Source organism: Hippocampus comes, unplaced genomic scaffold (assembly GCF_001891065.2).
Source record: "Hippocampus comes isolate QL1 unplaced genomic scaffold, H_comes_QL1_v1.1 scaffold2, whole genome shotgun sequence".
Lineage (NCBI taxonomy): Eukaryota > Metazoa > Chordata > Actinopteri > Syngnathiformes > Syngnathidae > Hippocampus > Hippocampus comes.
This window is the reverse complement of record NW_017805139.1, coordinates 3,907,188-3,920,207: the sequence shown is the minus strand read 5'-3', so window position 1 is coordinate 3,920,207 and position 13,020 is coordinate 3,907,188. Positions and strand designations below refer to the sequence as shown.

Here is a 13,020-nt window from a genome sequence, read left to right as displayed (position 1 = left end):
CGCCACCGTTTTCATGCAGCTCATACCATATTATTTTGTTGTATTATTTCCGCCACACCTTAAATGCCGGTCCCTAAAAATATTGTCTGACATAAACCGGTCCGTGGGGCAAAAAAGGTTGGGGGCCCCTGATCTAGAGGGCTGAGGGAAGCACTTCAAAACGGTACGTGTGAGCTACGATAGTCAAGAGGCTGCAAAAGTGCATCGCTTGCTTCCATGTTTGGCTTCTGATCGTGGCGCGCGTGCGTGCGTGCGTGCGTGCACGCGCGTGTGTGTGTGTGTGTGTGTGTGTGTGTGTGGCGCGGGACCAGAGCCAATGCCAACTTGGCTCCTTAGTGCGTGCGTGCGCGGTAAGGGGCGATCCCGGGACGTTGGTTGAACAAAAAGTAGATCTTCAGTCCAAAAAGTTTGGGCACCCCTGCTTTATACAATGAAACTCCTCTACAACGAAACCTACATGGGCGAAAATACCCCCTAGTGTGCAAAAATCTTCATGCATTAACACCATTCCCACTCTCCTGTCCCCCATACAACGGAAAAAAAAAAACCCTGTTGCGTTATACGAAATCTTTTTCTCTGCTCTTGCCTCGTGACGAGATTCACTACAATAAAGTCTAATCCAACAGCGACCTCTACTGCTCCGTTCGGAAACGGCAACAGCAACCACAACACTGGTTTACACATGCGCAGTAGTCCAGGAAGTATTTGTTATTGTTTGTTTCAGACGCAGCAAGAATGTTGCATAGCTAAAATGGCTACAAAACGGACCTTTGGATGTCAAGCAGCTAAGACAACTGACGCTGGAAGAGAGGGTAAAAGTGATCAAAATGAAAGACGGAGGAAGCAAAATAAAAGACATTATCCAAGAAATTGATGTAAGTGAAAGTGAATGCTGATCGTAAATTTCGCAATTTCTTTCCCTTTTTTTCTTTCTACACTAACTATATGAAGTGTCAAATAAGTGTGTGCTCATACTTATGCACTATTGGAATAAAAATAAAGAGTACACATACGTTTGTGTGTGCGTGTACACATACGTGTGTGTGTGTGTGTGTGTGTGTGTGTGTTTACATCTGAGATCAAATTTGGGACAGTGAAAAAGCCCCTGTTGTGAAAAATTTGTTGCTGCAAACATGATTTCGATGTAGACGAGTTTCACTGAACTATTCCCCCCCCCATATTTATTTTTCATGGGGGCGGGGGGGATAGTATGTAATACTAGGTCTTTACACTCGGATTTCTCAACTTTTATTGAGCGAAGCCACATGTTTTATATCAGAAAAAAATTGCCATTAAGTGGGGGGAGCATCAACTGGCATAGGTAGATGAACTATTTGTGCTTTTCGCTTGTTGTGAAAAAATAAATATTTTTCGGACCAACTAATTTGATCATTTCCAGTGGCATATGAATGCACACTGTTTGTAAATCACTGCAATGGTACATTATGCCATTGAGCTCCCAACATCTATTTTTGTGCAAATATTCTCACCAGCACAAGCAAAACCTTATATGAGAAACTGTTGTGCCAAACCTGGTATCGATGGTGAAGCCCCTGGACTTGGCGCTGTCCACCAGCTGGCTGAAGAACTCTTGTCTCGGAGGCGGGTGATGCCGAAGCAGCGCCTGATGGGGAAAGGCCTCGTGGATCTTGCGCGCCACCCAGTGGTTGGCGAAGATCATGCACTCGGCCACTGTCTCGTGAATCTCGAGGGGCTGGCGCGGGACCAGAGCCGTGATGTTTTTTTCATTGTCCAGCTGTGCACGCACCTGGTACCAAAGTGATAAAAGACCAAAAAAGATGTGTTTTAGCAGTTTATTGGAAGTTGAAGTACTGCACTGTACAGGGAGATCACAATGCCAACTTGGCTCCTTAGTGCAACAAATTCATAATGGTACACTACTCATACCTCCACCCCTTCCAGTTCCAAAGCACCGCCTTGATCTCGCTGCGCCCGCAGGTGTCGTGCCACGTGGGTCAGCACCTGCAGAGCCTGCCTGAGCTCAGCCAACTTGGCGTCCTTCTCGCGAGAGCTCAGCCGGGTCAGCTCTGCTACCTCGCCCTGCTCTCCATTGAGAAGGGCCTGAGCCAGCTCATAGTCCAGCTGGTAGGAGGAGCGAATGACAGTGCGGCCGTACCACACATTGTTGACAGCGAGGGTTTGCGCGTCCAGCTCCCACAGCACACTCATTGCATATCTGGATTTCACACATTTCCATTGTGTATTTTCACATATGAAATGTCATGTAAAAACAAAAAATGGGGGGTGACTGTAAATCAAGGTGAAATAAAACACTCCCACTGACCTGTCGAGTCCTCCCAAAAGAGAGCAGATATCCGCACTGAGAATCGCTGGCAACATGTCATACCTGCGGTCTGCAAGGTAGTAAGTTGTAGCCCTGAAACACAGGTGAGGCACTGTCAATGTGGACATTTTATATTTTTCTCAATACTGTCATGGTAAAGGTGGGTGGGGGTTTGGTCACATACGGCAGCTCAATAAAAATGTTTTTCCCAAAGAGCTCTCTCGCAGTATCGCGCCAGGCCCATTCATTGTCACACATTGTGACTGAACGTTCCCAAACAGCTTTCGTAGACCCTGACTTGCTGTGGCTACTGTGGCAAAACGGGATGTTACACAACCTAATCGTACCATGAGATGCCGGAGATTACATATAACTCCCGTCCCACAAAAGAATGCCTCCAAATTTTGATTGAAATGATTATTTTCAAATGACCATTTCTACAACATTCCAAGGAAATCACAATGTCCCAACACTGGAGAGCTACGCTGCCCGCCCCCTGCTCATTTGGTCCTTGGGTTGGTGACCCCTGCCCTATGACGCCCTTTAAGGTTTCGTCGCATTCATTCCATTTCACTACAGCCGATTAGATCTCTCATTCGCACTGTGACGACATTTAAAAGTCAGGGCCTGTCCCATTTTCATCAATTTAAAAAAAAAAAACAATCTCAGACTAGATTTATTTGAAAAGAAAAATCAAGAAGACGACTGAGAAGCGGTCATCCCTCCATGTGGACATAATCATCCATTTATTAGTTTGCAGGGAACAACGTCATCACTCACCTTGCGTGTGCTTCTAAGTCAGTCAGGGAGCCTTGAGAAACAAAGTGTGTCACATCAGCAATGTGGACGCCGAGCTCCAGCACCATCCCTCCTGCGAGGCTCCGCACAGACAGCGTGTCATCAACATCCTCGCAGCCCGCGGGGTCGATGCTGAACACCAAGTGACTGTCCCTCAGGTCCTGTCGCACAGCCACCTGAGAAGGATCCACCTTCCAGGGCTTCTCGGGCGAATTTGCAGGCATTTCTCTCAGCTGGGGACAACCAGACACAAGGCAAGGTGAAAAGAAATACATTCCAGTGCTGTGACATTCTTCACGACATAATTTGAACAGAATCTATGTGTATGCGTTAGTCCATTGACCTGTGCATCGGAGAAGGGAGGAACGTGGATGCAGTTTTCGATGAGGATGGTCTGTACTTCAGTCTCAAGCTCGCCAGCCCGACCCAGAACCCTCACACTGTGTCCGTTGGGATACAATGACGTGCTTTCCCATGAGTCAATGCGTACTACCACTCTGTGGTCCTGAAGCAAAGTGGAGAGGAAGGTTATGTTTTTACAATTCATTCCAGAACACACGCACGCACGCGCGCACACACACACACACACACACACACACACACACACACACACACACACACACACACGGTATTTTCCACACTATAAGGTGCTTCAGATTGTAAGGCACACCTTCAATAAATGGCCTGTTTTAAAGCTGTTTTCAAATATAGAGCGCACTGCATTAGAAGGCGCATAGAGGCAATAGAAGCTACAATTGTGGCCGTAGTTGTGCTATGCATCCACTAGATGGTGATACACTAAAGGGAATACTATACAATCCAATACAGCTTTGTTAATATTATAGAGCCTTCACAACCGCTGCGGCTGTAACAAAGCCATGAGAACTGGTCACAAACGCGGACATGAAACATATAAATACAAATGGCATTACAAAACAACAAAAAGGCACACAAACCTCGTGGGCTCACATGCACAAGGGGCTAAATACCCTTACTCCAAGTCTCACTTGTCTCCTTCTTCCTTCGTTTAGTCAGTAGTTAACTATGCTTTTGGTATTATCTTCGTTTCATAATGGCTGTGCAGAGCTCACAAAGTAGTTGTCTGTTTGTTTGAGTGCGTTTTGGCAAATGCACATGTCAATTAGTGTAGGGCAGAACCCTTCCAGGTTACCACTAGATGGCATCGGAACACTACCAGGGAAACAACTCAATGGGGAATATAAAGAGAGTGACGTCTCTTTATATTAGCCGCATCCCATTATAGGGCACACTTTCGGCTTTTCTATAGAGGCACCATTGAGAGCATCTTGACCAGCTGCATCACCGTGTGGTACGGCGCTTGCACCGTGTCCTGCCGAAAGAGTCTGCAGCGCATCGTGAGAGCAGCTGAGAAGATCATTGGTGTCTCTCTTCCCCCACTCGTGGACATTTACAACATTCGTCTGACCCGCAAAGCCATCCAGATCGCAGATGACCCCACCCACCCATCTCACAGCCTCTTCGACCCGCTGCCGTCGGGGAGGAGACTGCGATGTCTCAGTGCTTGAACCAGCAGGCTCAAGAACAGTTTCTTCCACCAGGCGGTCAAAGAGACTCAACTCCCTCCCTGTTCTGCCCGCACACCCCCCACCACCCACCCTCTACCCCTGCCTCCTGCCACAGACTGTGCCCCTCCCTCAGCATCTGACATCCGATTATTGCACTTAAACAATGCACTACCTAACTTTAACCGGCAAATAATCGTAAGTGCTCTTGGTTGTCTGTTGATTGCTATTTATTGTTTTATTTGTTTATATTTATGTACTTATGTCTTTACACATAATTGACAAGAAAGCTTACTTGACTTGACTTTGTCTTTTTTATGCAGTTCAGTTTTGCTGCCCTGATTTTTAGCTGTGTGTTTTCAATGCACTGCATGTTTGCACTGTGGTTGAGCGAAAAGAAATGCCATCTGTGCTGTATGTTGCACATAGAGCATATTGGACAATAAAGCTGACTGAACTTGACTTTGAGAAAATTGAATGCTTTTAAATGTGCCTTATAGTGCGGAAAATCCAGGTGTCTATCTACATATACTGTACAGGGTGTCCATAAAGTCTCTTTACCATTTCAAAAATGTATTAAAAATGCAATTGATTAGATATTTTATTCAGATATGTTCTTTTGTCTTGAGTGTTCATTCAAGTTTTTTAGCACACTGCTCAAAGGTGAATGTGTGGTGTGGGATCATGTGCAATCGAATAATTGATCCATTTTTCTTCAACGAGACATCCATTTCTGCAAATGTATACCTTGACCTTTTAACTGAATATGTGGCACCACAACTGAATGACCTTCAACCAACCATCATTTTTCAGCAAGATGGTGCACCACCACATTGGGGCTGCATGTTTGTGGGTTCCTCAATCAAACATTTCCAGACCGGTGGATTGGGAGGGATGGGCCAATTCCTTGGCCGCCACGTTCAGCAGATATCACTCCCCTGGACTTCTTTCTATGGGGCTATGTTAAAGATATCGTGTGTCGAACAAAGATAAGGGACTTTACTGACTGAAAGCAAAGGATGACTGATGCCATTGCCACAATTGATGAGGCTATGCTACAGCGAACATGGCAAGAAATCGAGGACTGTCTTGATATGCTTCGTGAAACTAATGGTGCCCATGTAGAAGTGTATTAAAAGAGGTAAAAAAAAAACTTTAATAAACGCTGAATATAATCGAACAAATCTGAATAAAATATCTAATAAATTGCATTTTTAATACATTTTTGAAATGGTAAAGTGTCTTTATGGACACCCTGTATAACCGCTTCGAATCCATGCACGTAGTTTTTATTCTGCCAAATGACATTTTAGATTAAAAGCTACAAACAACTATGAGAATGCCTTGCATCACGTCTCCAGCTTGCTGTCCAGCTCAGAATAAGCCCTTACATCTAAGCAAGGACACTACAGAGGCAGTTAAATATGAAATATGAGGCATGAAAACCATGCGCACAAATAATATTCAGACCCCCCGAGCGCAGTTGGACTTTCTTTCCATCATTCATCTGCGCTTTATTGAGACACTTTGAGTGGACAGGCTTGCGTTGCTGACTACACGGGCCGTGGAAAATGCACAGCAGAGCGCCGCAAGCAAGAATTGACGTGTGTCTGTCAGCAATAAGTCAGGTTGCGGGAGCCTTCGTCGTGAAAATGTCTGGCAGTATTCTTTATGGGTCAACGGCAGGTTTCGACATTTGTTGAGGATGCTGAAGTTGCTATGTAAGATCCTTTCATGTCGCCACTTTACAGAAAATGCACTACCTTAATAATATATAAAAATAGGCGTGTAACTGACTGCTTGTATTTATTGATGAAAACAAAACAATATTGTCAGACTGAATGTGATGCATGGGGATAATGAATCAAACTGAATTAATGAAAAAATAATAATAATCATGGAATCAAGGGGCTAGCAAGGAGTCTCACCTCGAATCACAACTGACCTCTGTGATACTTTCATACTGAAGTTTTGAAGAAAAAAAGAAAGGCAATTGAATCCACAGCATTAGCCTGAGGCTTTACAAGCACTATTAAAGGCGAAAATACAACAACAAAAAAACCCAACTCCTTTCCCACATCTGTCTTTGTTCCTTCTTCTGACAGCTTATCTGATGTTCAGGCTGAAATCAAATTAACAGTTCAAAATCTAATTTCCAACTCAATTTACGAAACAATCTTCTGGCTGGTTTTTACCACAGTAAAATGCAAAGCCGACCTGCAAGGCGTCGGCCTGCTGCGTGCTGATGCGGATCTTCGGGATGCGATGGTCCCAAGGCACAGTCAGGATGCGCTGAGAATTCCTGCTCTGGGACTGTGTGCTCTCCCTCGGAGGAAACGTGACCACATAGTCCCTCCAATTCCTCTGCAAGATCCCCACAACGCATCCTGCAAGTTTTATGATTCAGACATTGGATTTAAAACATGGAAGAGAACAAGTCACTTTGGACTGCTTTTGACAAAAGACGTTGAGGAGTTTCAGATGAGAGGGCCCCACCTGTAGGCATGGGCTGACTTTGGGTGTCGTCTCCATTCTTTTCCTCCGGCTGTCCTTCGGTCAGAGTGCTAACCTTCCCTCTCCATTCGCTCTTCGGCAACAACTCCACCGCGACCACGTCGCCATGCACAGCCCTGTTACGATGCTTGTTTCCATACACCAACACCTCGCTGCTCAGCTCTACAGCAGATGAAGGACGGACAGACAATACAGGAGAGTTAAACCACAAGGTCAGTCAAGATAATGTCTCGCAAAGAAAAAGAAAACAAAAAAACCCAGCTGGAATACCGTACCTGTATTTTTATCTGAGAGACCCTCCGTTCTGACAGAAGCTTCCGTCTGTGCTCTGTGTTTGTTGACATTCAGAGTTCCCTGAACAAACGGAGGGGAACATTGTGATTGATGTTGATCGAAGGAAGATTTTGGGGCGAACAAAATGTGGTGACTCGGGCATGCAAAACCTGGCTGGAGCTCAAAATAAAAGGTACACCCAAGTTAGAGCAAAGCAACAACACTCTCACTCTGTATGCAAAGTGGCCACAAGGTAGTCAAGACACAAACACTTAGCGAGACGGTGCTGTGACGCTGGCCAAATCATACTGTCGCGTAAACTCCAACTGCGAGGAAATCCCTTTCAATCATTGGATTGAAAAAATAGGCGAGAAGAATGATTTTGAATTCAACTATTAATTTTACAAGGAAACGGTGTTTGAATACTAGCACAAACGTCACTTCTCTTTGTTCGAGTCGCACGGGGCACAGCATTTGGGGAAAAAATACTGGATCAGCCAGCTAAGATAATTACAATAATCCAACGCAGAGGTCATAAAAACATGCGTTAGTTTTGTGGTAAATAGTCTGACAACAAAGACATCTTGATCATGTTAAGCCAGGGGTGTCCAAACTTTTTCGTTCGAGGGCCACTTTAAAATTCTTCAACTTGAATTCATTTAACACTCTGAAATCAGTCAAGCGAGCACTGATATATTGTGAACATTTTGTAGTTACTCTGGAAAACTGTTACATAGCAGCTTTCTATTACGATGAAAAGGCAAATGGTTTAGGATTTTTCAAGATTTTAGGGTGGCCAACGGCCTTGTATCACACTAGACTAGATCCACCCCTGCACTGAACAGAAGCCGAATCCCATTTCCACATTCAGAACCAAAACAAAAGCAAACTGTATCAAGCTGACCCTTTTTAGAACAGTACGTGACAATGATTAAATGTGACATGTTTATGAGTCGCACCTTAACACAGCAGAATGTGGAAGAAACAATTTATGCTTCTAAATGCTTGAACTAGCTTTATTTATCAGTGTTTTGAAGAAGAGTTGTGTTATTTTAATTGTAAATACAGTAGTTGATTTTTATCTTTGAATATCTCGAAAAGATGTTCAGAATGTGAATCAATTTATGAAGAGTAGTGGCACCCATTTTGTTTGACACCCTACTTTCTCACTCTGAACACCTACGTCTTTTTTTTTTTTTTTTTTTTAAAGCTATCCTTGTGGGCCGTGTCAAATGTCAGATTTAGTAATATGCCACTGGCCACGAAAAAAATGGATGATGGCGAGCCGTAAAAGGCCCACAGGCCGTAGTTTGGACATTTTTGTGTTAAGCGCTGCAGTTGTGATAAGCAGAGGTAGGCATTCCCACAGTACTAACGGAAGATCCGTCAATCCGTCACTGACGGACGTCTGTTTTGCTGGCGAATGACGGAGACCCGCCACGTCTACCGCGAGTTGGCTCACGTGGGTGAATATACACTGGAGGAGGGAGGAGATGAGAAAGGAGAGAGGCGGGAGGAGGTCGAAATGTTTTGGGGAAACTTAGCTGATGAGCCAATCGGAACGATCACGTCAGCAAGGGTGGTTGCAGCTGTATGCAGCCATCAACTCGCAGAATTCCGCGGCTCAACCACCAAAATTATACAGTATACCTTAACATGAAGTAGAGAGCTTTCCAATTCCTTCTTTTTAACTTTTGTTATTAACTGGAAGTAAATAATCAGCCAAGCAACTACAATAGTCTCCTCAATGACAGAATTTGATGGAGATGTCAGCTGAAGATGACGTCAAGTCACAAATGCACTGTCCGCACATCAGTTATTATTATCGGCCAAGTGGGATGAAATTAAAATCAAATATCAACACTGTTAGGCTTCAGCACTTTGCAGATGTGCTGGTGCTCGTTGATTACCAGAAAAACAGAAATCGACAATCTTTATTTAGCTTATAATAATTTCTGGATTGATTGGTATATAAACCTTTATGGTTTGGGATTTCTGTTCAATTATTTTTATTATAGCGCTTGACAAATCTGACAGCAGGAGGTGATCAAGATTTTGTCCTGAACAGTAACAATTTTATGGTAATACAATGTTGAAAAATCGTTTTCACTGAGAGTGGTGGGAATACAAAGATTGGTGGGACTGTTTTATTTTATCAGCCGAGCCACTGTGCTGAAGAAAAAGTGATGCTTGTTTTTGTTTATCTTGAAATTAAAGCAGAGTAATAAGGCATTCTGGCTTTACAGAGGGCCCTTAAGAAGGTTTTAAGACTCGGGCTGAGTCATTTTCTAGCAAATGAGTAGGATGCCCTTTCCTTTCTAATTTGTGATGAGTTTTCATGTTTTTCGTGTGCTCACATTCCAATATGGAGCCACAATTGTTGATCATGACAGGGTGTAACCTGCCTCGCACCCGGCGAATCAGCTGGGTTGGCATCCAGCTCAAGCAAGTGAAGACAAGTACTTCAGAAAAAAACAAAAAGGAAAATCTGCATAAAAGGGAAAATAAATAACTACCGGTACATAATATTTAATGCTAATTATTATGAATAAATAATCTGCTGGCATGCAGTCATCAATGTCAAAGGTGAATAGAAAGTCGTCAGATGAGAGGAAAAAAGAGTACATTCATGTCCAAACAAAGTTGAATGCGTGTGTATGATGGCGAGTGGCTCCATCGACTGCCTGCGATAACTCAACTGCAACCAATAATTGAATAAATCATGAATTTTGGAAATTACTGTGATTATTTGGTCAACACAAATGACTAGCTTTGATAACAGTACTGAGAATAGAATTCAATTAAAAATGACGGGAAGGACCAGGAGGGTGCAGCACAATAATGAATTTACATATACTGACTGGATGTGTAGACTAACTAATATTGACTTTTTAATTGCTTTTATATACATAATAGTTGGGCCTCTGCAAGCCTACCCACAGATCACGCGTGAAATTTCATAACCAAGTTAATTTTAGTCGCAAGCTGTTCGTTAAAACAGCCAAATTGTGCATTTTTTCCACAATTGGTAACAGTTCCAAAGGTGTCTTCATTAATATTTTGGCCTTGGACATGCCAGTGCTTCCTTGTTGTCAAGCGACACCTGCAGTTTTCATGTAACGTAGCTTGCCAAGTTGCGGGGAGAGAAACTCTGTGAAATTATTTCAATTGTGACCTCGTTAAATTAAGGGTAAAAACAGCTCCTCCAGCGCCAATTTATCAAGGATTGTGTTAATATGACCAAGGGAACTGGTCTGAGTTAGGATAACATGTCGACACTGTGTGGAAACCTCCTCTGTCCAAATTTGGTCCATTTCATCTTTTTGAATCAAATTTAACATGCCAAAAAGCTGTAGCAGGAAAAGACTTTGTGATTAACAAACGTGCATATGACAAAGCACACAGAACTGGGTCAGTTTTGTAAAATAATCTGGAGAAAAGATTTTCAACTGTGCTCCACATACAATTTGTAAAACATCAGATATCTTAAAACCTTTTTTTCTGAAACTGAATAAAGCTTTGCATCATCAAACTCTTGATGCTTTAAGATGCAGAAGTAAGGCTCAAGCACAAAAACAGACGTGGTACCTGAATATAGCGTCCAGATTTGATACCAGCCTCCAGGATTTCAGCTGGTAGGTGGTCAGTAAACTCTTTTTCAGTGCACTCGCTCTCCTTCTGCTGTAGAGCCTGGCAAATGGAGCTGTACAATTCATGAGCCGCCCGTAGCTCTGACCAGAAGTTTTGCAAATATTCCTAGAAAATAATGACACAAATTCAACAGGTTTGTACAATGCATCGTGGCAAATGACAGTAGCTAGCTCTACTGTACTACTTTTCAACTCGACAGAGCTTTGGCACCATGTTGTGCTATTCTAAGCCGTTTCAAAGAGCACACAATGGCAAATATGTGAGTTTTTCAGCAAATAGCTAGTGACAGGTCCCCCCCCCCCCTCAAAAAAAAAGGCAAATAGTTACCAAATCGGAAATGAGGAGAATTTCTGTGTGATGTGCAAAACACATTTCCGTTGTTTTGGCAATTTGTGATTCAACTCATCAACACCTGGCCTAAAGGCCCTTACTAAAAATGCAGCGGAAAAATTCCAATGACGCAGCATCGTCTATGCCTATTATCAGCACCAAACTAAATTAAGGTTGGGATCTTAACTAAAAGGCTGTGTGTGGTATACACTGGATGAGAGGACCAAGATGGCCTGCTCCAAAAATAGCTCACCAGTGATTGGGCATTGTGATTTTCTAGGAATGTTGTATATAGGTGATCATTTGAAAATGCAAATGGAAGACATTTTTTGAAATACATGTAATTTAAGATAAGATAAGATAAGATAAGATAAGAAAACCTTTATTAGTCTCGCAATGGAGAAATTCCCAATTCACAGCAGCAAAGTTATGAAAGGAAGAAGTGGAACAACAAAATATAGGAGCTGCTGGAAAGGCAGCCACTCTCGCGGCGCCATTTTGAAGTCAAAATAACAAAAATAACACAACACAACACATAGGACACAAGACAGAAACAGAGTGAAAGAAATTATGAATATGATCAGTGTCTTCACATAAATGAATGTCACTAATGTTTAATAATAGTTTAAATATTTATAATAATATAAAACATTTAGCCTGTCACTCACAAATCTTGATTACCGGTACCTGATTTGTTGATGACTCTGGTAACAGCCATGACCCCCGTTTTTATGTTGTTTTGGTCAACTTAGCTATGTTAGTGGATTTTTTTTTAACCCGAGCCCTAATTATAATACTGTATATCGTTAGCCCTATAGCATAATGTTTGGGGCCAAATTGTGATATCTGCATAAATTTACACTCCTTCCAGCGCAGCATAATTCTGCCTTTCATCCAATGTCCTTGGCCACTCAAAAGACTTATTAAAATCTTAAGAACCCGTTACAATCCACACTAACTGCCTAAGTCAGATGATTTAGGCAGACAACTGAGGCAGATAGTATGGATTGATTCGGGCAGTTTTCGATGCGAGAAACAAAATGGCAGAAAGCATTCGAAAGAGGGCTCAGCGTTCCACAAGTAAAGCATTATCTCTTCTCTTTGATTTGTTTTCATCAGGTTGGAGTTCATGTTTCTTAAATTTCCCAGCCACTTTGTCAGGCTTGATGGATGTGCAATGTTTTATGAGTTTTAATGCATCTAAGACCCTCTAAATTCGCATTTCATTGCCGAACAGCGAGTTGACACAGCAACGGTATTTCATCAAACAGGGATGAGAGTGGCTAGTGATGAAAAAATCGGAAAAGGGCGTGGCCGGGACGGGGGGGGGGGGGGCACTTACAAAAGGGGCCCTAAACATGCTGAAGATGAAGTGTTCAATTTACACACTATTTGAAACTTTAACAGAAAAAAAAATCCCGATTGTTCACAATTCTTTCAAGTGAAAATTTGTGCAATTTTGCTTATGCATTCCTGGTGAGCACCAACATGTAACTCCAAATTTGCTGCTCAAAATCAAAACTAAAAAAGGAAACACATCCCCTGCCATATTTAAGATTTGTTCATGACTTGTATTCATAAAGTGTTGTGTAAATGTGATAAAAA

General features: G+C 42.7%; 1 protein-coding gene across 1 annotated transcript in view; it reads right to left on the bottom strand.

Moving 5' to 3' along the window:
- dis3l (DIS3 like exosome 3'-5' exoribonuclease) overlaps window positions 1–13,020 on the bottom strand; it is a 26,578-nt gene that overhangs the window by 3,325 nt on the left and 10,233 nt on the right. Inside the window, exons 5-13 of the mRNA XM_019867411.1 lie at window positions 11,023–11,190; window positions 7,437–7,515; window positions 7,144–7,323; window positions 6,865–7,034; window positions 3,447–3,608; window positions 3,086–3,336; window positions 2,306–2,398; window positions 1,909–2,197; window positions 1,533–1,768 (exon numbers count right to left, since the gene is read on the bottom strand). Of these exons, the coding sequence (XP_019722970.1) occupies window positions 1,533–1,768; window positions 1,909–2,197; window positions 2,306–2,398; window positions 3,086–3,336; window positions 3,447–3,608; window positions 6,865–7,034; window positions 7,144–7,323; window positions 7,437–7,515; window positions 11,023–11,190 (1,628 nt within the window). The remainder of the gene's footprint in view (window positions 1–1,532; window positions 1,769–1,908; window positions 2,198–2,305; window positions 2,399–3,085; window positions 3,337–3,446; window positions 3,609–6,864; window positions 7,035–7,143; window positions 7,324–7,436; window positions 7,516–11,022; window positions 11,191–13,020) is intronic.